The sequence below is a fragment of the Schistocerca piceifrons genome, chromosome 2 (assembly GCF_021461385.2).
Source record: "Schistocerca piceifrons isolate TAMUIC-IGC-003096 chromosome 2, iqSchPice1.1, whole genome shotgun sequence".
Taxonomy (NCBI): Eukaryota; Metazoa; Arthropoda; class Insecta; order Orthoptera; family Acrididae; genus Schistocerca; species Schistocerca piceifrons.
In genome coordinates this window covers 403,150,201-403,176,316 of record NC_060139.1, presented here as the reverse complement: position 1 = coordinate 403,176,316, position 26,116 = coordinate 403,150,201, and the positions used below count along the sequence as shown (strand labels likewise).

The 26,116-nt window shown below is 38.1% G+C and overlaps 1 protein-coding gene across 1 annotated transcript in view; it reads right to left on the bottom strand.

The window, feature by feature from the left end:
• Positions 1-14,220, bottom strand: part of LOC124777280 (DNA-directed RNA polymerase III subunit RPC5) — a 108,336-nt gene extending 94,116 nt beyond the window's left edge. The window contains exon 1 of the mRNA XM_047252623.1: positions 14,080-14,220. Coding sequence (XP_047108579.1) covers positions 14,080-14,112 — 33 coding nt within the window. The 5' untranslated portion in view covers positions 14,113-14,220. The remainder of the gene's footprint in view (positions 1-14,079) is intronic.
• Between the last annotated feature and the right edge of the window lie 11,896 nt (positions 14,221-26,116).

The window sequence follows — 26,116 nt, the reverse complement described above, 5'->3', positions numbered from 1 at the left end:
TGAGTTATGACTTCAATGAATATTGTAACAGAATATTATCAAATGATATCTCGCAAAATCCAAAGAAATTCTGGTAATATGCAAAGGCTGTTAGGTGAAATCGTTAAAATTGAACAAAGCACCAGGGCCCGGTGCAATCCCTGTCAGGTTCTATACCAAATTTGCAGCTGAGTTTGCCCCTCTTCTGACTATAATCTATTGTAGATCCCTCAAACAAAAAACTGTGCCCAGTCCTTGGAAAAAAGCACAGGTCACACTTGACTACAAAAAGGCTAGCAGAAGTGATCCACCAAACTACTGTCTAATATTCTAGACAATGATTTGTTGTTGGATCTTGGAACATATTCTGAGCTGAAACATAATGAGGTCTTTTGAACAGAATGACCTCCCCAATCCCAATTAGTTTGGATTCTGAAGTTAAACCCAATTTGTACTTTTCTCAGATGACATATTGAGTTTTGGATCAAGACAGTCAGGTAGGTTTCCTGATTAGGTATTTGACTCAGTGCCACACCTATGCTTATTGTCAAAAGTACAACTATATGGCGTGTCGAGATAAATTTGTGACTGGACTGAGGACTTTTTGATAAGGAGGATGCAGCATGTTATCTTGGTTGGAGAGTCAATGTCAGATGTAGAAGTAACTTCATGTGTGCCCCAGGCAATTGGTTGGGATCATTGCTGTTCATGTTGTACATTAATGACCTTGCAGACAATATTAATAGTAAAATTAGGCTTTTGCAGATGATGCAGTTATCTATAATTAAGTACTATCTGAGAGAAGCTACATAAATATTCAGTCAGATCTTGATAACATTTCAAAGTGGTGCAAAGATCGACAACTTGCTTTCAACGTCCAGAAATGTAAAATTGTGCATTTTACAAAGTGAGAAATGTAATATCAATGAGTAACTGTTGGAATCGGCCAAATCGTACAAATACCTGGGTGTAACACTTTGTAGGTATATGAAATGGAATGACTGTATATGCTCAGTCATGGGGGTAAGGAAGGTGGCAGACTTGGGTTTATTGGTAGAATGCTGTGGAAGTGCAATCAATCTACCATGGACATTCTTACAAATCAATCCTTTGACTGGTTCTAGAATATTGCTTAAGTGTACCAAATAGGAGTAACAGGGATACTAAACGTATATAGAGAAGGGCAGTACAAAACGACAAGGTTTATTTGATCCACAGAAAATTATCACAGAGATACTGAAGGAAATGAACTAAATACTCTTGAAGATAGACGTAAATTATACCAAGACGATAAAGTTTCAAGAACTGGTTAAATGATGACTCTAGAAATGTACTACAATATCCTATTTATTGCTCAAATAGGGACTATGAGGATAAGAGTAGAATAATTACTGCATGTACAGAGGCATTCAAACAATCATTCTTCCCATGTTCCATTCATGAATGGAATGGGACGAAACCCTAATAACTGGTACAATGGAACGTACCCTCTGCCATGCATCTCACAGTGCATTGCAGAGTATAGATGTAGATGTACATTCAGCATGAGCACAGTCTGGATTAGCGTTACCTTCATTTTGGATGAAAATACTTTCCTATTATGCAATAACCTTTTATTAGTTTTTGGTTGGTTAATTGGATATCGCCAAGGAGCAGAGGAGGAACTGTTTCACGAAAATATTCACTAATCAATTGTCAATAGTATATGAGGATGATCTGTATCTTCTTCAGGTTTAGTACAATACACAGGTTTAGTGTACATCTTGATACTGAACAAATGTCATCATTAATATTTGATGTGGCACCATGATTCCATGATGAGTTTACTGAACCACACTCATTGATAGCAGCTTTTTTTAAGGTAGTCGCTGAACTACGGTATTGCACTGTTTGAGAAATTTAGCAGTTTCATTTCCGAATAAATATATTAAAAATCAACATTATGAAAAGCCTTGTGCAGAAATCCAGCACTTTCTAGATGGGCACTTTACATCCATCTACAGCATATCTGATGTCATAAGTTGCTGTGCAAATGATGTTTCTGGAAGTCTGAATGAACTTTATCAAAGTTTTAAAGTATTCCATCAGCTGCTCATGAACAATGTGCTATAAGCCTTCAGATACTGGGTTAACCCTCCCGTTATCAAGCTTTTTCACACCTCTATTTTACCAAGCGGGGTATTTGGACTACCCCAAAAGGGTTTTGTGTTTTATTGTAATATTTGTTCTCAGATTTCGTTATTTCCATTTAATGGGTTTATTTAGTATTGAAAAACAGCTTTTCAGATTATTAAAAGTATTTAATCAGATGACAGATACAAAGTACAACAAAATTTTTATGCCTTTCAGTAAATTCAGTACTCAACGAACAGAAAATTAATAATCTATATACCTCAACAGTCACTGCAGTAAAATAACACAAGACTTTTTTCAATTTTTCAGTCAAGTACATTTTTGCACTGCATGCACTTCACAGTAACAGTTTCTTCTCTGTGTATATTACAAACAGGTTTCTTGCACATTACACAACAGAATCTTGTTTTCCGATCTTTGTTTCTCTTGCAATCTTGACATCGTTGTGGCATTGGTAACTTGGAACACTGGGTCTGAATCACTGCTGTAGGAATTGCAATACCACAAGCTTTCAGTGCATCTTTATGAAGACCAATGATATTTTTGGCTTTTTCTTCCATGTTGCCTTTGCTGGGTCCAAATGCCAGTTCAGTCATGAAGAGTTTACGTCGGCTTCAGTTATTCTTCTGCCATTCAGGAAATCTTTCAGTGTATAGAATAAATGCATTCAGTGCTGCAGCATCTATCATTTCCATAAGATTCTTAGTGACCATCACCTCGTTTCTCTAACACAACTGTATTCTCTTGTCATTTTGTCCCCATTATCTACAGCACCTTTGGTTTTGTTGTAGTGCAGTATGATTTTGGGTTTGTGTTCACTTTCTTCACCACTCACTTGTCTCTCATTATGATGAGTAGAGAGTAGTATTACTGCCTCTCCCTTCTTTGGAACATAGGAAACTAGGGTCAAGTCTTTTGCGAAACCGAATATTGAACAGTGAACGTCTCTCTTTCTGTTTGTCAAGAATTCCTTCGGAATCACGCTAGGCACCAACCAATGTGGTGTTTCGTTTTAGTAGTTCAACACCCAATGGAAAACTGGTGAAAAATTATCAGTTGTTACACCATGACCGTTATTCAGAAATAGTTCCATCAGATCCAAAACAACTCTCTGTCCTTGATTCACTTTCAGAGTATTGTCCACCATTCCTGTGTAAATTTGGATCCGTAATAAGTAAGATGTCTTCACATCAGCACAAACCCAAATTTTAATGCCATACTTGCCAGGCTTGCTCTTCATATAAACCCTAAAAGGGCAGTTTCCTCGGTACGCTGCTAATCTTTCATCAATAGTCACATATTCATAAGGATAGAAGATCTTGCACAAATTAGATTGAAATTTGTCGAACACTACCCTGATGGCTTGTAGCTTGTGTCTCTGTTGTCAAATCACAAGAATTTCAGTATAGTTAAAAATCAGTTTCTTGACATGGCAGCAGAAAAGAATGGTTGCCGACAGGCAACATTACTTTCCCACAGATCGGAAGCACTAGTGTGATGTCCATGAGTTCGACCAGCTCCTATTGGAAATGCTAATACAGCGTACACTTCAGTTGCATTTATATCTCTCCATGTCATTTTGTTCAAAGAATGAGCTGCATTCCACAAAGAAATTACTCGTTTGGCTTTCCTGTTCATTTCTTCTGCAATGATGCTCATGATTTCCGGTGAGATAAATAATAAAAATGACTCTGTTATTGTTTTGATTGTTTTTCCATCATTCACTGGGCCAGGTGTTACGTTCAAAATGTTGTGACGTCAACGCCGCCCACCTTTTGGTGGTTCACTAGTAAATTGTAGTCCACTTCTAGAAACAAACAAATCTCCAGTGTCTTTGTTGTCTTCTTCTTCTTCTTCTTCTTCTACTTGTTCACTTGAATGTGTAGTGCCTTCTGATATTTCATCATCAGCTTCATCTGATGCTATGCAGGGTCTTTGTCAAGAGGTTCCACACATTCATTCAGTTCATTATCAATGTCCCATTCATTTTCATCGTCACTGACATCAGAATTGTATAGAATTTCCATGATCTCTTCACTAGAAAGTCCTTTGTACATCCTTACTTGTAGATGAAATACTGACTCGTGTAATGTCAGCTCAACGGTGAACGTCAACTTCAACTCAACAACAGTAACCAGCAACAATAACAAACATTGGATCTATGGCAAAACTCAACAAAGAAGATGAATGACAGATATATTTCCCAAAATCTTCTTTTTCTACAAATAAGAAAATAAGACATTTCATACCAAGTGGGGTAGTCTCACAATACCACCAATAAATGACGTGAATAACAATGATAACGCCAAAAAAATTAGATAGCCATGAGTGTGAATTCAACGTTAATCATTTTAGTACAAAGTCATGAAACCACAGGCATGTGGCCCTTCGAGTAACATTATTATAGGGAAAAAAATCAACCTGGGGTAGTCAGAATACCCTGCTTGGTAATGCGAGGGTTAATATGCTTTCTGGACTATAGTTAATTGGTGATTTTGTGTTATCATTGAATATTGGTCAAATTAAGTTTTGTTTGCACTCTGTAGGACATGGACCTTTAGCAAGAGAGACTGAAGATATCTGTATGCGCTGCAATAATAATATAGACAACAAAAATGCATCTACAACTAAAAAATTGGAATGGGAAACTTCCCTTACATTACATAAATCAACCACAAGTGACAATACCAAAACATCAAACACCTACACCTGCAATAAATGACACCAAACCAGCAACACATGAAAAAACACACAAAACATCATAACTCGTGAATAATAGACATAAAAAAAATTACGGCACTACACACTAGGTCAGCCACCCCAATCAAACAAACACAGCCACAACCACAACCCCCCCCCCAAAAAAAACCAACCAAAAACAAAAAAACCCCCAACCCACCCACAACCTATCTCCATAAGCCCCCCCCCCTCCCGAAATAATGGCCCTCCACACCCATAAACCGACCGGAGACTTACCCTTCCCATATTTTCTCTTCCCAAACTGCCACTCATCTATCTCAACAACCACCACCGGCCCACCCAACTTACTCCTATACTTAACATATTCTGAACAAACTACCCTACAAAAAGAAAGCCATCTAAAACCGTCCTCTCACTCACACCAGTCTCATGTGCGCAAAAACTGATGGAAGATCTATAACAAAAATAATAAGTCATCTAAACTCCTCTCACAGGGCCAACCTAGACTTCTCGAACCAGGTACCGCATCTAATGGAGCACCAAAGGTTATCCCTTCGGCACCACCACATGTAACAGTCAATGGTCTGAGACGCCGGAACTCTGGCCAACCACATATTCTCTTTACAGACACTGCACTTGACTATTTTGGTCAGCAGTCCAAACACCTGCAAAAATTTTATGAGGGACATCATGTCGTCCCCCATCTCAGCATGTAACCGTGAACTGTTAAAGCCACAAAATAAATTAAACGTCTTACTGCACGACAAACAACAAACCAATAACACCAAGTGACATCACAGTCACATAAACAAACAAAAAATTTACTGGTAACTCACTAAAACCAAGTTCCATTCTTCAATCACAGTCAATACAAATTAATTCACACTACAAACAATGACAATCAAATGAACCCAATACACCGCATAACACGCACCCCATACACACATCACCAGAGGACACCACCCACCGCAACAAGACGACATCTACAAACACAACAAACTCAAACTAAAATCCATGCAGTAACACAACAAGACGACAGCTACAAACACAAACAACTCATAAACTAAACTCCATGCCGTCGTGATGTCCACACCACAACACTCTCACGTTACAGGTCAAAGCTGAAGGGTGGGCTCAGACGCCTCCGCTGACCGCATAAGGATGCAGTTCTGCCAACCGTATGAGTACTAAATTTAAAGTGATACATACAGCTCTTGTATGTGAGAGATGTCCAGTCCTTCAGTATGCTGATATGATTCTCTGTATGGTCAGAGTAAATACAAAGTAAAGTTTTTTCAAGCTTGGACTCGCCTCCCTCTCTCTCTCCCCTTCCCCCTTCACCTCTCCTGGAATCAAGCTCTCTTTTATACTTTTATTACCATCATTGGTAGGTAGTTACACAGTTTCAATGTGTTCACCATAACACAAATAATCTTTTTCTGCTGGAAGTTGTTCAATGAAATTAGCTTAAAATGTTTAATTTGATATTTTCAGTCGCCCTTCTTCTTTGCGTGGATACAACACTGATCATTAGGTGTTTAACTTGAAATGTGTAACCTGGTAAATAACATATTTGCAGTGTTTCAGGTCAATTTCTGTATCCTTGAACATTATTTTTAGTTTGTGTCTTGTCTATCTACTCTATAGCCGAGGACTGGTAATAGCCATGATCAACTGAAACATAGAATTTCACACCTTCATAATAGGAGAATGGCAAGTGCATTCAATGCTAGCCACATCCAAAATGCCGGTCCCCAAATACTAATCAATAATTTAATAAATGCAGTTTCATTAAATATATGTCCCAATTCATACACAGATAAGATCATACATGCAGTACAAACATGTTCCTGCAGCCTGAAAAATGCCACCCATCCACTGGAAATAAAGTCATAGATAAATAACACATTCTGCAAATGAACACTGTAGCTCTTAAGAATCATATCATCATGAAAAGTAGTAGTGTGCTAATGTCAGTATACCTCAGTTAGTATTAATGTATACTAATGACATCACACCCCACCTTTCCTCCACATGTAATAAATATGAACAGCACATCACCACATGTGACACCATAAATTTAACTAGAATTTTATATCTATTGTACATATACCACTCGGCAATTAGACACTACCAAAACAAGTGGAACAAGAAGAATAACTAAACAGATTTATTATTATTGTTATAATTAGTGCGGGTGCTACATTATTTTGATTTGGGTCACGTTAGTAGGTTTAGAAATGACACACATTTCCTCTGTGAAGGCATTTACATAATACTATTTATTCATCTATGGAGTAAGCCTATGAGTTGTCAAGTAGAAATGATTTAAATTTGTTTTCAAAACCCCCAATAACTGCCAGTACGAGTGTGGTGTTCAAATATTTTTATGGCTGCATACTTAGCTCCTTTCTGTGCATTAGTAAGATTAAGTTGTGGACAATGGAGCCTATTTTTGCTCCTAATCTTATATTTATGAATGCTATGTACTACTAATTTCAAACCATGCCTGATGCTTCATTACAATCTTCGTAAGAGGGAACTCTGAATGTACTGAGAAGCTGTTTTTAGTATATCTAATTCTTTAAAGTGAGTTGCCTAAAACATGGAAGTGCCCAATTCCACCCCTCTGCTTTGACCAATGACGTCACTAATATGGTGGAAACGACCATTCACAACAAATCCCATACCACTCCTATGACGCCATCATGTAAACATGACAACAAACATGAAAAAGGATCAAAACATATCATGAAACTAACGGGACAAGTGGGGGAAATTGGGGGTTTCTGGGTGGGGACAAACTAAATATAAACACACGCCAGTACACCAAACGACAAAAAAACACTAAAATAACAAGACCCCACAACCTTTCCAAATTCCACCACACACAAAATCCACTGGAATCGATCACTACCCTTAACCTGTATAGGTCAACAGAAACAACCGATACAACACTATAAATCTCAAAACTTTCATCACCAACACACTTATTCTTACCACAAAAAAACCTACAAAATCAAAATTGGAATCTAACACTTCCCTTGACCTATATAAGTCAACCGAAACAACTGATACCACACAATCAAATCTTTCACCACCACAACCACAACCACCACCACCACACTTAATCCTATTTAGAGAGAACGCACTGTCCCCCATCATTGCCGACAACCGAAAACTGTTGACTTTGTCAGTCATATCCATACCCACCACAGACATAAACAAAGCAATTTACCAAAATTCACATACGAAGAACAGAAAAAAACTACAATAACATCAACATAACAAAACCAAAATATTCCGCTGAAAGCACAGTCACCACCAATACCACACACATGCAATGCTACCATGCAAATGAACCCCATATGCCACATAACACACTACCCATACACACACCACCAGAGAGAACCACTGACTGCAACAATACGCCACCTATAAACACGCCATACACCCAAACTAAACCAAAAACATCAGCTAACACACAACACATACACGCACCACCAGAGAGCACAACCGATCACATCAAAACGACACCTACAAACAAGCCACTTTCACAAACTAAACTCCACGCCGTCGTGATGTCACACACAACAACAGCCTTATGTCATGGGTCAAAGCCGACATGTGGAATCGGACGCTTCCATTGACCCAGTTTGTGCGCGCACATATACCAGATACTATAATTTCAGCACAATAATATGCAATGAATACTTTGTGTGTGTGTGTGTGTGTGGGGGGGGGGGGGGGGGGCACTGCCCCAGTAAATTATTTAATAAACATCAATGAATGAAAATATGTAATATAAGTTCATTTCCTAATTACAAGTAGAGTGAATGTTGCTGAATTAATGCATTATGTACTTGAATGTATTATGCACTTGCAATATTTGGTTTCTAATTATATTTCTGATTAATACACACACCCAGGAGTTTTGAACACTCACTATCACACCCTCTTCCCTTCCTGTATTATTATAGAGAGACCACTTCAAAGAACCAAATAATTATAAGTTTGGATATTTCATTCACTGCTCTTTCCACTGTTACAGCTCATGATGCCTTGCTTCCTATCATTAAAAATTAAGTAAACCACTCAGTCAGACCAGAAATTTCATAAACCAAGCCAAGAAGGTGTCTTTTTTTGCGGGAGGGGGGTCTTAAGTGAGCTAATATACTTAAGTTACAGATAACAAGCAACAAAAGTTACCTGTGTCCATTGTGATAATAACGACCAGCCTATCAGCATGAGAAAGGACAGATCTAATTTGGATAGAGGACATATGATGCAATACATAAGGTATATGGCATGTCCAAGGATACTGAGTCAAATTAATTTGACAATCGGCTAATCACACATGTGTGAAGGTCCACGCCGAAGGATGAGAGATTGTGTGATGGAGAAGCTGGAAGAAGCGTGCAGCACCTGGCATCATTGACGAGGCTCTCCTGCGCGGCCCTCTTGCCCACAGCGATGGATGTCAGACAACTGAGCGGATTGCGGCACAACACCGAAATGGCGGGAACAATGGAAGCAGACCATGGAGGAAAACAAGTCTACACCAGCACCATAGATATAGAAATCGCCCTATGTTTTTAGATCGTACAGAAATGATAATTTTACTGTGTTTTTAAAATCGTGATAGGTAGAGATTTTAGTTAAGTATTTTTGGAGATAAAAATTAATCACAAAAATCTACTGAATACAGTATGGGCATATGTAATGTAACAAATGTACCAGACTCCACCTGTCAGTAATATTATTATAATTAACATAAATTACATGCATTCTGCCAACCAATTTTATGTGACGCTGCATGTAAAAGTTGCTGGATTTGGACGGGTTACTCCTGTAACCGAAATATCAAGTACACTCTGGTACATTTGATGTTGATTAGATAGGATGAAAATGATTTGCATTCGTGAAATAGTAAATTAGTGTCGTTATCGTTAGAGATCTGAAGATGGTTCTAGATCGACCGAAACGGGTCATATGAATAAACATTGTGCAATCAGGATGGAATATAAATAACATTGTACAATCAATAAAGTTATTAAGTATTATCACAATGAAAATAACAGCTGTTTGATGTCTGGCAAATGATACTGTGTTTCTGTGAAAGAAAATGGTTCTAAGATTCAAAGATAAAAAAGGTTAGTATTGTGTAAATTAAATGAATTGTTCACTGAATTTAAAAAAGAAAATCCTCACATTAAAATTGCAAGATCAAAGTTTTTCGAGTTGAGACCAAGATAGTGTATTGTTGCAGGGGCATCTGGCACCCGTGTTTGTTTGTATCATCAGAATGTAATAGATGGTGCCAATCTTAGAGTTGACTATAAAGACCTTTTGGAAGTTATGGTATGCAATATTAATAGTTACAATTGCATGATCAAGGGAAGATGTGAAGATTGTCCATGCAAACAAGCCTTACTTGACACTGAAGAATCCGAAGACGACAATTTGATGCCTAACAATATAAAATACAAACAATGGGTGATACAAGGCAGAACTGAAATGGTGGCAGTCATAAAATCACGAGAAGAATTTTTTGAATTGTTGCTGGCTAACCTTCAAAATCAGAAAATGCACCATTTTATTGCAAAAGCTCAAAGTAAATTTTTGAAAGACAAAAAGCAAACCTTGGCAGCTGATGACTGCTGAGTTCTTGCTGACTTTTCGGAAAATTATTCCTTTGTTGTTCAAGATGAAGCACAAGGGCACCACTGGGTAAACAAAGAGGCCACAGTTCATCCATTTGTATTCTATTATAAAGATGAAGATAAACTAATGAGCCACACCTTTTGTGTCACAAGTGACTACCTTGAACACAAAGCAGTGCACATTTTTCAACTAAAATTAACAAACTACATTAAACAGCACCACCCTTGCATAAAAAAACTGATTTACTTTTCAGATGGGGCAGCAAGTCAATATAAAAACAATAAATAAATAAATAAATACATTATTAACATCTCCTCTCATAAAGAAGATTTTGGGTTCGATGTAGAATGGCACTTTTTCGCTTCATGCCATGGGAAGAATGCTTGTGATGGTGTCAGGGGGTAAAACAAAGCGAACTGTCACAAAAGCAAGTCTGCAGCGGATCGATGACATCATATCATAACACCTCAAGAAATGTTTGAATTCTGTAAAAAAACATATCAAAGGAATTACCTATGTTTTTGTACAATGTGAGGAAATACAAGAAGTCTATGAGCGCCTTGAAGGAAAGGTACAACACTTGTCAGAAGATTAAAGGCCCTCGATCTTTTCACTGTTTTGTACGCCATTCACACAACTTACTGGAGTGTAAGATCACATCAACTTCGCCTGATAGTGAACTTCATCAGTGTGGTAAACTTGTACAACTGGTTCTTCGAAATAAAGACATAGTGGCTTGTGTTTACGATGAACAGTGGTGGACTGGCAAAGTTGTTAATATTGGCTGTCAAAACCAAGATGTACATGTTGCATTTTATCACTCTCCAGGACCAAGGACATCTTTTTTTTTAAAAATTAGAAGGATCAAGTTTGGATGCCACTTAAAAATGAACTAAGGAAGCTGTCTCCCATAGAATTTACAACTGTGACTGGGCGAAGTTGTAATCTAACACCCAGCAAATTTCTCAAATAACAAGAGAACAATATAATGTAATTAGTAGGCTTATTTTGAATAAAAAATTAAGTAATCATAGATATGATTAAATTATATATTGTAACGAATATATTTTACTCCATAAGCCTAGATATCACAGAAGTTAAAAAACATATTTTTGACTCATATTTGTAATTTTTTTCCATAACTTCCAATCGAATCTCTCAAAGTTGAAATTTATACCGAAGATTGATATCATAAAGGTCTATTAACTGTGAAATTTTCAGATTTTTTATCTGGTTCCCTAACAAAGATGGCAGGCCCCACAAAATGAAAAAATTTAAAAAAAAATAATTTTTTAAAATAGTGTATTTTTTTTAGTGTAAGCTATATTCCATAAAAAGTAACTATACTATACAGTGTAATAGCACAAAAAATATTAAAGCTGAGAAATTAATCTTTCTTAGGAAAACTACTGTTCAAAAATTGAGGGTATTTTTTTTTTAATTTGTGGCTGATAACTTTGAACTACTAAGAATATATTAAAGAATACATTCAGTTAAGTGGTGATGATGTTAATTTGCTAGCCCACAGCATGTTGAACTAAATGCATTTTATCTGAGAGGCTTAGGACAACCCACTACTGAATAACTGTAAAAAATGTAGATGGTTGCAAATACAAAAAAACGCATGCGGCCTGGAATAAATATGGCCACCACTTCAAAATTATAAAGAATTTTTATAAATAATGTTTTTGTGACTACTAAACATTGGAGAATTCACACAGCAAGTATAAAATTTTTCTGAGATGGTCAAGCAACCAATTATTTTTTTCTTGGACCACTTGGTATGGATTGACTCCTGGGCACTTTCCTAATAGAGGTGATTCGTCATTATCTTCTTTCAATCTTTTACAAGGCACATAGCTGTATAATCCAGTTCATTTGAAGAGTGCTTGTGAAAATTTTGTTATGAGTATGGACTAGAGAGAAAAAGAGATGCTGAAATTCAGTGCCAACTTACAGCCTATTCCACTCAAATCACACAATGTAGTTCACAGCTTTTAACAACCCCATTTGACAGGCAAAGCACCACATGAATTCACCTCTCTTCCTCTTGGTGGCTAGAAAATAGTTATTAAAATACCATCTATGTCTACAGTTCAATCGCAATCTCCAAGTTATCCTCAATGCACTAGCCTGCTTTAGTGACCTTGAAAAAGGTCATCTCTCCTACACAAAGCCTCAAATTTTCAAGTTAGCTCTTATCAATGCTCTAATGCCAGTATACGACTATAGTAGTTTGATAAGAATGGTGATGAATCTCATTTGGGGAAAAATCGAGAACATAGGCATCTCTAACCATTGCCACCTTTAATGGGCTTATCATGATATCTTGACCAACATTTCAGTCTTGCACATGGGCCTCATCACAATGGCTTATTCTGAGGCTTGTAACTAGTAAATTTTATACAGATGTTTTGTACTGTAAAAAATGTTACAGAACTCAATATGTGATTGGAGTATGAGGGGACTGCAGCTTTTATTTAACTTTCTATTGCCTGGCATTAGTGAATGAGAAGCAAGCTGCTAGAGCAACAACGCCTGGTGGTGGCTAAAAAAAAAAAAAAAATAAGTGTAGATTAATATATGCTTTTAGCCAGTATGTTTACTGCTATACTTGATGGGGGGGGGGGCAGATTTTCAAACACTGTCAAACTATATGCTGGCAGCCAAGACAATAGTGTCATCTAGCCATCACACTTGACAGACTCCTTGACAATCACGGTAGCCCCTAATATCGCCTCCTTACACTTAAGTGGCTACTAACATCATCGGATGTCAATGATTATCCGGTCTGAGAACTGAATAATGAGATGAAGTCTAAATGTGAGAAAGAGAAAAATGTTTTCAGAATTTTCAACCACCTTGATAATATTCCTAGCCATAAACTTTTCATTATCGTGTTTAAAATATCAATGTATCCATCACATCAAACTGTTTCTGTAATGCAATCAATGAATAGGGTGGCTATAGCTACATTTAAGGGACTAATAAGTATAATTTCAATTCCTTTCAAGACTGTGGCCAACAACAACCATACCATACCACAGAGATACTCTGACAATAGAAACATTAAGTTGGTAACTGATACAATTACAGATTGGTTAATGTGTGAAGCGACATTGTCTACCACCGTAATATTGGCTGCGGTAAGACTGGTCAGTAATGTAGCCCGAGATCTAGATTAGGTTGGCAAGTGCCAACTTGCTTGAGAGCTTTGAAATTAAGTTAACACTCTAGAGACTACAAAACTTCTGAATACACATTTCCCATGCAGGAGTGCTACTATAGAAGTGACGCTCTACATTGGCATTGTGTTTTCTCTACATTTTGCAAGAGCATTAAATAAAGCGTGTACAAACTACACTTAAACACTTCTCGTGAGGATTTTCCGATGCTTGCTTCTTCAAAAAAACGACCTAAACAAATGTGGATGTGTTATAAATGGTCACAAAGGAGATATTCACTCTTTTCTTTTCAAAACAATTTACTTGCTTTCCTGACATTCGTTGTATCACACACAAACCATATTTTTACCACACACATGCCGAAAGTAAACAAGTTTTAGTGTCACTACAAAATCAACATTCGTAAAGAGTAACAAACCTCCTGCATAACCGGATCATCATCGTCTAACATTATAATTCAAAACTACGAAAAATTATTACAACATTTGTACACGTGTTTATAAAATTTCCCAAAACATTCATCCACCACCACAACTATCAAAGCACGTTGCAAAGCTCATCAACCATTACGAAAGCACAGATACCAAACTACGATCATGAATCAGAGTTAATAGAAACACAACGCTTCAACTGACGCTACAAATGGCAGAAAGCTAATGAAGTCCAATTCGCACTGACCGACGTGTCACGTAACGTCACTTCAGAACATATCGCAATACATTTTAAATGTCAGCATTCACTCACTCACTCAACGGACCGTTACGTCACGTCATGGCTTCTAAGGAAGAAAATTTTGACGGTGACGACGTCTGTTAGCATCGGAAGTGAACTTATTTTCGCGAAAGTCACTTGTGCTATAGTAGTGGATTTTATACTTTCGTCCCTTGTTAAATAATACTTTGTTTTTAAGCCTTTTTGTGGTAAATTGCAAATTTTCCGAGACGCCTTGGATATTTTTTCCATTGATTGTTCTTTCACAAATGAGGTCAGATATTTGAAAACGAAAAATTATTTAGGTTTTACAAATAACATACAATCAGCTGAAGCCTTCTCTGTAGATAAATAAGAACATAGTTTGATGAAGTGGTTTTCATTAAATAGCAAAGTAAACGAAAAATTCGTCTCTAATGAAGGAGAAGAATATATTTGTTTATCACATTATTAATTACGTGAGAAAAGAAAAACATAATGAATAACGTAAAGTGTTTCTTTTTATTCCCTTAGTTTTATTGTTTGATGTGTTTGTGTGTATGTATTTTAGCTAGCAAATAAATCCATTGTTTTGAAATGTTGTTTCACTTCTCAGTACTTTACCACAGAAGACCGATCACGTTCCTCAATTTCGATACTGATATTTAGTATCAGGAACGGTAACTCATAACCTCTCTTTCAAGACTCAGTACTAGGCTAAGCGAACTGACGTGACGTGACGTCCAATGGGAATACACCCTGAAGTTGACGTGACGTAGTGTGACGAGACGTGACGTGACGCTCTACAGTGAATCAGCCTTAGTAAGTTATTTGTGTAGTCTGCCATTTGTCAGTGAAACATTTCCTGAGTAGCTGAAATATGCTGAAGTTAAACCTTTATTTAAGAGAGAAGATAAGTGAATACCATCAACTTTCCAACCAATTTCACAATTCCCAGCACTCTTGAAAATTTTAGTAAAGGTACCATTCAGTCGATACTTAACCATCTGACAACAAATAATATATTGTCAAAGTCACAGTAAGGAATTCTAAAGGGATGTGATACTGAGAAGGCTATCTACACACACAGCGAGAATGTACTTAATTCATTATACGATAAATTACAGGCTACTGATATACAGGGTGTTACAAAAAGGTACTGCCAAACTTTCAGGAAACATTCCTCACACACAAAGAAAGAAAATATGTTATGTGGACATGTGTCCGGAAACGCTTACTTTCCATGTTAGAGCTCATTTTAATACTTCTCTTCAAATCACATTAATCATGGAATGGAAACACACAGCAACAGAACGTACCAGCGTGACTTCAAACACTTTGTTACAGGAAATGTTCAAAGTGTCCTCCGTTAGCGAGGATACATGCATCCACCCTCTGTCGCATGGAATCCCTGATGCGCTGATGCAGCCCTGGAGAATGGCGTATTGTATCACAGCTGTCCACAATATGAGCACGAAGAGTCTCTACATTTGGTATCGGGGTTGCGTAGACAAGAGCTTTCAAATGCCCCCATAAATGAAAGTCAAGAGGGTTGAGGTCAGGAGAGCATGGAGGCCATGGAATTGGTGCCGGCCGAAGTGGCCATGCGATTAAAGGCGCTGCAGTCTGGAACCGCAAGACCGCTACGGTCGCAGGTTCGAATCCTGCCTTGGGCATGGATATTTGTGATGTCCTTAGGTTAGTTAGGTTTAACTAGTTCTAAGTTCTAGGGGACTAATGACCTCAGCAGTTGAGTCCCATAGTGCTCAGAGCCATTTTTGAATTGGTCCGCCTCTACCAACTAACGAAACTAAAATGAGCTCTAACATGGAAATTAAGCGTTTCTGGACACACGTCCACATAACATCTTTTCTTTATTTGTGTGTGCGGAATGTTTCCTGAAAGTTTGGCCGTACCTTTTTGTAACACCCTGTATTCAGTGATCTGTCAAAGGCATATGATTGTGACAATATCCTTGTTACGACTGGAAAATAGAATATTACTGAGTGACAGAAAATGCTACAAATAGTTCAAATTCTAGAATGAGATTTTCACTCTGCAGCGGAGTGTGCACTGATATGAAACTTCCTGGCAGATTAAAACTGTGTGCCCGACCAAGACTCGAACTCGGGACCTTTGCCTTTTGCGGGCAAGTGCTCTACCATCTGAGCTACCGAAGCACGACTCACGCCTGGTACTCACAGCTTTACTTCTGCCGGTATCCGTCTCCTACCTCCCTTTTCCAGTTCATGGAACCAGTGCTAGAAATAAAAATAACCTTCACAAAGATAAAGTCACTTACTTTAGTCCAGAAAGGTGTCCATTATTCAGGACACTGCCTGCAGCTAGAAACAGTTTAACTGCTAATAAAGTTCACTTTAAGAAGAACCCAAACGATTAATTTATGTCCAACACCTTCTACTTCATTGATGGATTTTTTAGGAGAACTAACTGATATATATATATGGTCGTAATGTGAGCATTACATACAATCGGACTTGTCTGAAAATCCAATGCATTCATTGTAAATCAGAGCTGTAAAACGATTTTTCTATTTGATTATGCACAGCTACAATAGCCTAAGAATTATACTATGCAGCTTAGTGTATTGAAAATTAAAATGTCTTGTGTTTCTTACAATTTCTTCCAAAATCTATCACAGATGTGATAATAGTCGTTTCTCTGTAGTGACTATTTTCAGACAGTCATATCTATTTTCAAAGGGTAGTCTTAGACATGAGTGTAATCATAGAGTCCTCAGCAATGTAATCTGCGTAACCAAATATTAATTACTCCTCACTAGTAATCATTAGATAAATACAAAATGATAAACTTTGTAAAAGTATACAATGCCATTTCTTTCCAATCGAACGCAGCAAACTGTAGTTATTATTATTGCTACTACTATTGTTAATGTTCATACAAGGGGAAAGAGAGTATCATAATTTATTAAGAGAGTCTATCATAGTCATTGACAGATTAGTTCTAACTTTGAGATTTTTAGCAACAGACAAACCATTCTATGTTTGATGTTTAGTGCTGTAATATCAGTAAACACAATTATCAAAATTGTTATGTAACAATTATGTGTGCCCCATGTCTGCCCCAATAGCTGAGTGGTCAACGTGATGGACTGCCATCTGACAGGCCTGGGTTCAATTCCCGGCTGGGTTGGAGATTTTCTCCACTCGGGGACTGGGTGTTGTGTTGTCTTCATCATTATTTCATCCCCAACTAGAGTGCAGATCGCCCAATGTGGCATCGAATGTAATAAGACCTGCACCAAGGCGGTCAGACCTGCTCCGCAAGGGGCCTCCTGGCCAATGATGCCAAATGCTCATTTTCATTTCCGTATGTGTCCCAAAATGATATATTCAGATAACTTCTGAAAAATATCTTTGTATATTTTGTGATAATGTGGTAACGCTGACATGTATTTTGCAGACTGCTTGCTGATCATTTCATACATAGCACATATTTATCGAAGTATAATGCCAGACTTTTCATACATTGATGTGTAATTCAGAAAGCAATTAGGACTGCTACATTTTAAAATTAATAAAGAAAGTAATGCCCTAGTAAATCCTCCATTGACCACCCTAAAATGGTACAGAATGACTACCCCTCTGTAGTCATATTAAACATGTTATATGTTCAAATCTGCATAAAAATTGAATCTGAGTAATGTGTATATAAAGATGAACTAAAAACATGAAGAGTGCACACTAATTTCATGTGGCTGGTTCATAAAACTTTGTCAACATAAAAATGGCTAATATTGTCAAACCATCAACTCTCAAGCTCACATGCTTAGTAGTTACTTACAATTCTGAGAATGTTTATGGAGCCATCAGCACTGCTCATCAAAATTTCTGGTATTGGCAATATGTGAATGGGCACTATCAGACATTCAATATATTGACAGTTTGACAATATTATTGAATGTGTGAGGGACCCTTAATATCATCTGTAATAGCTGAATAATTGAAATGTTTTGAGACAAAATTAGAGAAAACCTGGTCTTACTAGAGGGCTGCCAACAGAAATAGACAGGTATGTTTTGTCCTCAAAATGTAGCTATTTAAGAGTAAACATGCTTCATTTAAAATTTATTTTACTTTGTGGTCTTACTGTAGCGTCTATTCTTGTTACACAAGTGAAGATTTAGCGTTCCTGTAGCGCTCTTTAGAAAAACATGAATCATTTAAAAGCCCAATAGCCATGATAACAGGTCGAAATTTTGCATGATAGAAAAATTTAACATTCTGTTTAAATTTTTCTTAAGTGTGTAAAATTCTTTAAAAGAAGACAGCTAATAGTTTCAGTAGTCCCTGCTCTCATCATAAAAGTCAATTAAACGTTTTTATGGACACATTTTAAATTACTTACCAGTTAGATAGATGCAATCAAGGCCTAAATTCTCTGAGCTATAAATTTTGAAAAAATTAACAAAACAATACCGGTAACATCCACTCTCTCAAAACATAGGAACTACTAATTCTTTCTTCTGTCGTTATATCCCTAAATCAGCCCAAAAACAGTGGCAGCAGTACAAGACACTTTAGTATGGTTTTCGGTTACATAAGTCAAACTCATGTCCTTGACAAAGTAAATACATTCTTTAAATTTAAACTTACACCTTCTTTCGAAATTGATCGTGAGTGGAATTTGTGGAGGTGTAAAGGTTGCCTAACTTGTAAGTAATACAATTTGGTGAGAACGACTCTCTCCTGTAACTGCAGAATATACAGCAGGAACATTTTGATTTGGTAGCCAAAAGGGAAAATCTGTGCCCTTCAGACACAGATGGAGGAAGTAAGGAAGGCACTGGTCAGGCCAATGGGAGACACATGGGAGAAAGGTGGTTGAGAACGTGGCTGGCAGGAAGACAGGGAGAAATAGACTGTAAAATGACAGTTTCAACATCAACACAACAACTGGTATGTACTATCACTAGGGTGCAGTGGAGAAGAGCCTCAGGTAGAACTACAAGCATATAATGTCCAGCACACTTAAGCTGAAATCAGGAAGTCGTGAAATATGTGAAGTATTGGGTAGAAGAAAGCAGTAGCCATAGGCGAGGTGTAAGCCCTCAGATCCAAGAAATTTAGGAGGCAACATACCAGGACACCAGTGTTTTCTGGCCAAATCCAGGGTTAAATCAAAGAACAGAGGATTTTGAGTCTTTATATAAGGATTTTTCAAACCAGGGCTATGCAGCGATAATGGATGGGGTGGGAAACAGTTAGGACAGGGATGATACATATGACAAATGTGGTGACGGAACCAAGATAGCTTCTCTAACTCATGATACCAATATATACTTTGCTGAGTTGTTTTGGCATCATGATCCTTAATGAAGTTGTGTAGCAGATTAATGTAGAGTTAGAGATGGCACTGATGGCAGGCAATATTGTGCATGTTGCTCTGGTACCAATCAGGACTGTCAGTAGAAGTAGTTTCACTAGACAAGGCCAACACCAAAACATGACTGGGAACATTAGATTGATTTAGCTGATTCATCAATGTACAGGGGTTGGGTTGTAGGCCATGCTTGGTCAAATACTTGTTGTCGTGGGTGGGAGAAGTAGATCTTTCTTTAGGGTAAATCCAGACAAAGTCTCCAGAAGTCTAAAGAACTGTACAATACTCACTCCCAAGACAGATTTTGATACATCAAATGACAGACATATTACAAGCTTCAATGAAACAGAAACCACTGAAAAAAGTAATATGGGATATTTCACAGACTTAAAAATCCTTCATCAAAACACGCAGCCAATAAAAAATAAAATGCTATGATCTGAAGTTGAGCTCCAGTCTTTGCATTGCACACTACTTTGTGTTATTGAGCACTGATGTGAAAGCACAGACATCTAACAAGTGGTGCTATTTTTACATGAAAGGATAGAGTCTTACCACAAGACTATTTTATAGGTTGGGAGATCGTCCATTTACGTTACAAAAGGAATACAGTTGACATCAAGACACGACAGTTTAGTAACTATAGACAAACTCTTTTTTCAATTATGAATGGAGGTTCTGGATATTCAAATGGTTCTGAGCACTATGGGACTTAACATCTATGGTCATCAGTCCCCTAGAACTTAGAACTACTTAAACCTAACTAACCTAAGGACATCACACAACACCCAGTCATCACGAGGCAGAGAAAATCCCTGACCCCGCCGGGAATCGAACCCGGGCGCGGGAAGCGAGAACACTACCGCACGACCATGAGCTGCGGACAGTTCTGGATAAAATCTCAACTATGACAGTCAACATAATTTGTTTTGAGTGGAGACATGAACATAAACACAAATATAGTACATGGAACTAGTAGTACCCTTATAAACAAACTTCAGAGTTCTGGCAAGTCCCTGTTGGTCAATAGTGCAACAAGCCTTATCTCAGTGATTGCAACAGCAATTCCATTCCATATTGCTTTGCAACGTTATGCCCAGATATTTAATCGGCACCACTGTGTCAAGCAGCATAGCACTAATATTATATTCGAACAGTACAGGATTGTTTTTCCTACTCATCCGCATTATCTTCATTTTTCTGCGTTTAGAAAAACCTGCCATTCATAACATCAACTAAAAATTCTGTCTAAGTCATCTTGTATCTTCCTCCAGTCAGTCAATAATGATTCTTTCCCATACACTACAGCATCATCACCAAACAGCTGTGAACTTCTATTCACCATATCCATCAGATCATTTACATATATAAAGAACAAGAGTGATCCTCCCACACTTGCCTGGAGCACTCCTGACGACACTCTTATCTCGCCATTGAGGACAATGTACTGGGTTCTAGTACTTAAGAAGTCTTTGAGCCACGCACGTATCTGTGAACCAATTCTCTATGCTCATATCTTCATTAACTGTCGGCAATGGGACACAGTATCAAACTCTTTCTCTGAATCTAGAAACTTGTGTGTTGCCCTGCTCCATGATTTGCAGGATAGTGTTCAAGAAAAGGGCAAGATGAGCTTCACATGAATTATGCTTTCTAAATTCATTCTGTTCTGTGAACAGTAGCTTTTATATCTCAAGGAACTTTATAATATTCAAACTTAGAAAATGTTCAAGGGTTCTGCATCATGCTAATGTTAAGGACATTGATCTGTAATTTAGCACGCCCATACTTTTACACCTCTTACATACAGGAGTCACCTTGTAACGCCGGAAATGCATATCCTCCTATTTTCATCTATTGTACTATAAATTTTTTCCTTATTTTGTTACCAGAAGATATGACATTTCTGTGTATTTGTATATTGTAATTGTTTTACTATTTGTACATATATATATATATATATATATATATATATATATATATATATATATATATGCATTTATGTGGATGTATAATTGATTTGTTTTGTAAATACTATTTGTATTTTTACGCTGGGTCTTGCCTAGGGAAAACTATACTATCGAACGATGACATCGATAGGTCGAGTGGAGAACCAAAGTGTTTAGGATCTTTGGTAGTGTTAACTCTGCCGCATGGAACGTGGGCAGAGAGAGTCTGGCAGGAGTAGGGCAGTGGAGCAGGTGTGTTGTGTGACGCTCCCGCGAGCTGCCACGCTTTCAGAGTTTGGCAGCATGTAATTGCGCTCGACTTGCAATGATAGTTTCTGACATGGTGTCGCAGACGGGAAGCATTAGCTGGCGCACATCAAGAGCCCATTTCGCCCGGTGACCGTGTCGAGAAGAAGGCGCGCCAACATCCAGCTTCTGCAACAGTGACGGCCGACAATGAGTGACTGTCGCCACCTCCCCGATCGACGACTGCAAACCTTCAATCACCCAACAATGAAGACTAAAAGCACATAAAGTTTTAGAACTGTATGGCAGGCCTCAGCTTTTCAAACTGTTGCATCACAAAAATACAGCAACTTAGCATGAACCTTTGTTGCTCATTGTCCCAATTGCATTACCAAGCAGGGTCCCTTCATTTTCTGGATTGAACACGAGTCTCGTTGAAATTCATACGCTAGCATTAAAATAATATCATTCCATTTCACTGCTTTAATTTCAAAGTTCAGTTAAAGTATTCATAGCTGGCTACAATATTTTGATTACACAAGCAGAAATTAAGAGTGCGAGTTTTCTTACCATATTTTAGCTTACCTGTGAGTGCAGCTCAGCTTGGTACATACTAAATTTTACTATTGTTAATTGTTCAGAATCATTTAATTCAAGTTCAAAGTTAAATCTCTTATTTCTACATTGCATAGATTCAAGCAGCTTTTGAAATGATTCTTGAGGTAGCCCTAGACTAATTTTATTTTATTGAATTTCGTAGTGCTTATAGCGTCCCCAGTCCCATATTACGAAAAGACTCATAAATTTAATAATATATTTTTTTTCATGTAGCCGTAAAACAATAATCTCTCTGTCCAAGTTTCAAATGCAAAGAAATAATTTATGACAAAATGATCTAAAGAGACGACAAGATACGCTCTTTTGTTAATTTTTTTAGTCGTCTTCACTTCCTCTTTTGTCTTGAATGTGTTTAGAGGGACATCTTGCGAGTGCTGGCGAATGTAAGCATATTTGTATGAGTTAAGCATATAATATACTGATTTAATATTATTGTGCACTTTTAATTTGTAAGAGGTGATCCCGATTTCATGTCCGCCTTCCTTGAATTAACCTAAATTCAAGTAATTTACGGTTCAACAATCGCAGCAGCCAACGACGCCATTACGTGGCGATATTAACTTATGAAAAATTAGCGGAAGCGAAAAACTCGCCCGCTATTAGCATAATATTAATTTTTCTCCACAGCCGCACGAAGTTGCAGAAATACTTAGCTTTAAGATTCTTATTTTCAGTACCATAGCCGAGAGCCAGAGCCAGGACTCTGATTACAATACAATGGTAAACAGAGGTAAGAAAAATACTCTCGCGCGTGTGTGGGCCGCAATTTTAATTAATAACTAAAGATTTCTTGCTTTAAAGTGAACTGACTAGCCGAGGAAATTAATATGAAAAGTTTATTACATTGTTCAACTTAAATATCATTTTTATTAAGGCCCACCACGTAAGTCGGCAACAATCAAAAAATAATAATAACAATAATAATAATATATTAAATTACGACGGCCAGCGGACGCGAGATTGGCGCCGCAACTTTGGGGCCCGATTAATATGATTCTATTGCATTGAATGTAATTATGTATGTGTCTAATTGTTGTAAAATATTAACGCTTATATGAATTCTTTTACATGTACAACAACAAAACCACACCCTGAGGAGATCTGGAGAAGAAAAAGTGTAGAAAAGAAAAGGGATTACGATAAAGAAAAATAAAGGTAAGGCCTATTGTGCAAGCATCCTGTGTAGCTCTGTGCAGAATATCGAACCCATGTGCACATGAGATACCTTCGGTGTTTTGTGTATTTATGTGTTTATTTTTGGAGGGGATAATTATTTGTTTTGTGTATTTATGTGTTTATTTTTGGAGGGGATAATTATTCGTGTGTGTATCAGTGTTAAAGATTCGTCAGTGGCTTAAAGTGAATTTAGTATGGGTAAGATAGGACAACCTAAAGCATCCGTACCAGAAGAACCAAATTCTGTTAATATGGAAAGTGAGGATCATTTGCAATACGTAAACGAATCCCAAGCCACCGCCTCGGATAACATAATTTCCAGAGCGGGGGGCGAGGATCTGTGGATGGTGAATGACGCTCCACAGCAGAATGGGAATAGAGTAACAACTCCACTGCCTGGGCAGGGGGGCCTATCGAGTGCTAGATTAAGCGGGGCACCAGTATGCTCACCGATGGCAGACCCATTTGCAGAATTTCTGCGCAGGTTAGAAGAAAGAGATAGGGAAAGAGATCAGAAACTGGCTCAGATGCTCTATGAGCAAGAGCAACAAAGAGAACAGAAAGAAAGGGAAAAAGAAAGAATGTCAGAACAGAGGGAAAAACAAAGAGACGAAAAACTGGCTCAGATGCTACGTGAGCAAGAGCAGCGCAATGAAGCGAAACTAGGTAGGATCTAAAGCGAACTTGCCGAGATGAGGGACGCTTGCAAAGAAATCCCCGATCTTGTGCAAAGCTTAGCCAGCGAGATGCAGAAATTACAGATATCGCAGGCTAGGCTTGAAGACAATGTCCAGACTTTAACCAACCGCGTGGATAATGTGGAGACAGATGCACGGAAAAGTATTGACGCATATTTGGAAGTGCAAGCTCAAAAAGTAGAAAAAGAATTAAATGAATGGCTAGAAGTAAAGGATCGCGAGATATCTGCAAAGATTGAAAGCGACGTAAAAACAGCTGTAGAACAAGCGACTGCGCCCGCGAGTGTAAATATTGACGCTAGTGCTGCTGCACTACATGCCGAATTAACACAGATCAAATCCCGTGTGACAGCGGAGTTGCCAAATTGGCAACAGGAGGTCGCGCGGAGACTGTCTGCGTTGGAAAGCAATGTAAACAGTGGCGGACAGATCATGAATCCGACTCCGCGTACTGATTACTGTAATAACGCTGACGGTATGCAGGGTGCGAGTGCGCAACCGCAACCTAATGCGAATTATGAGCACGAACAACATGCGATACCGTGCAGCGCACATCACGAAGTCATGAATGTCCCAGAATGTAGCAATCAGATATGCAAAAAAGAGGACAATGTAATAAAACACTGGACATTCCAACCCTTCAATAGCGAAAAACGAAATGTCCACCCTGTTGTGTTTATTAAGAGCTTCAGGAATGTGTTTCCCAGGACATGGACGGAAAGACAAAGAATACAGTTCGTGGTCTCCTTTATTCAAGGTGACGCGGCACTGTGGGCCACCGACGTGTCCAAAAAATGTCTAACGATGCAACAGTTTGAAGGTGCATTCTTGCAAAAATTCTGGTCCAATAGCGTCCAAGAAAGACTACGAAAGGAGTTGTACAGTCCAGAAATGTACAATCCTAAGATGGGAACGTTACGCAAATATTTCGAAAAGAATATAAACAAAACCAGGCACTGGGACGAACCAATGTCCGATCGTGACATAATCAGATTGATAAAAATGAAGTTGCCCAGTGAAATTAAAAGATATTTCATCAATGTGCCGGAATACGATATAGAACAATTCATGGAAATAGTGGATTCTGTTGACTTATTGATCGAAGATATGAAAACCGAAAACAAGTGGAACCATGCAGGCTGTAATCAACAAAAAGCCGATTACAATAGCAGCCACAGTAACGGTAGTAACAACGGGAATAGGCAAGAGCACCGGCAACAGAATCGAGGCACAAACAATGGCAATGGTTATAACGGCAACGGTTATAATCGTCAAAATCGAAAGAGACATCATGATGGACGCATGAGTAATGGACATAATGGTAACGGCAATCCGCAATGGCGGAACAACCGAAACCAGTGGCGTGGTTGTAATGAACCAACACCACAGTGGCAACAAAACACAGCGCCACAATGGAACGCCAACCCAGGTCCATCACAGAACATGTCGGGGAGTTACAACCGACCACCACAAAACCAGAGCCATACACAATATCAAAAATGCACCATCGGGGAGGCAGGGCGGCCAACCCAACAGTAGCAACAACAACAACAACCAGAACCACAATGTGAGGTTAGTGGAAGTGACAGACAACTGTCAACCCACTAATGCTCATCCGTTAAACTAAAGACAGCCACAATACGCTCTCCGTTGTTGGCTGCAGGATGGTGTAGTGAGGGCACATTCACGGATGACAGCCATAAACTTTGTATGC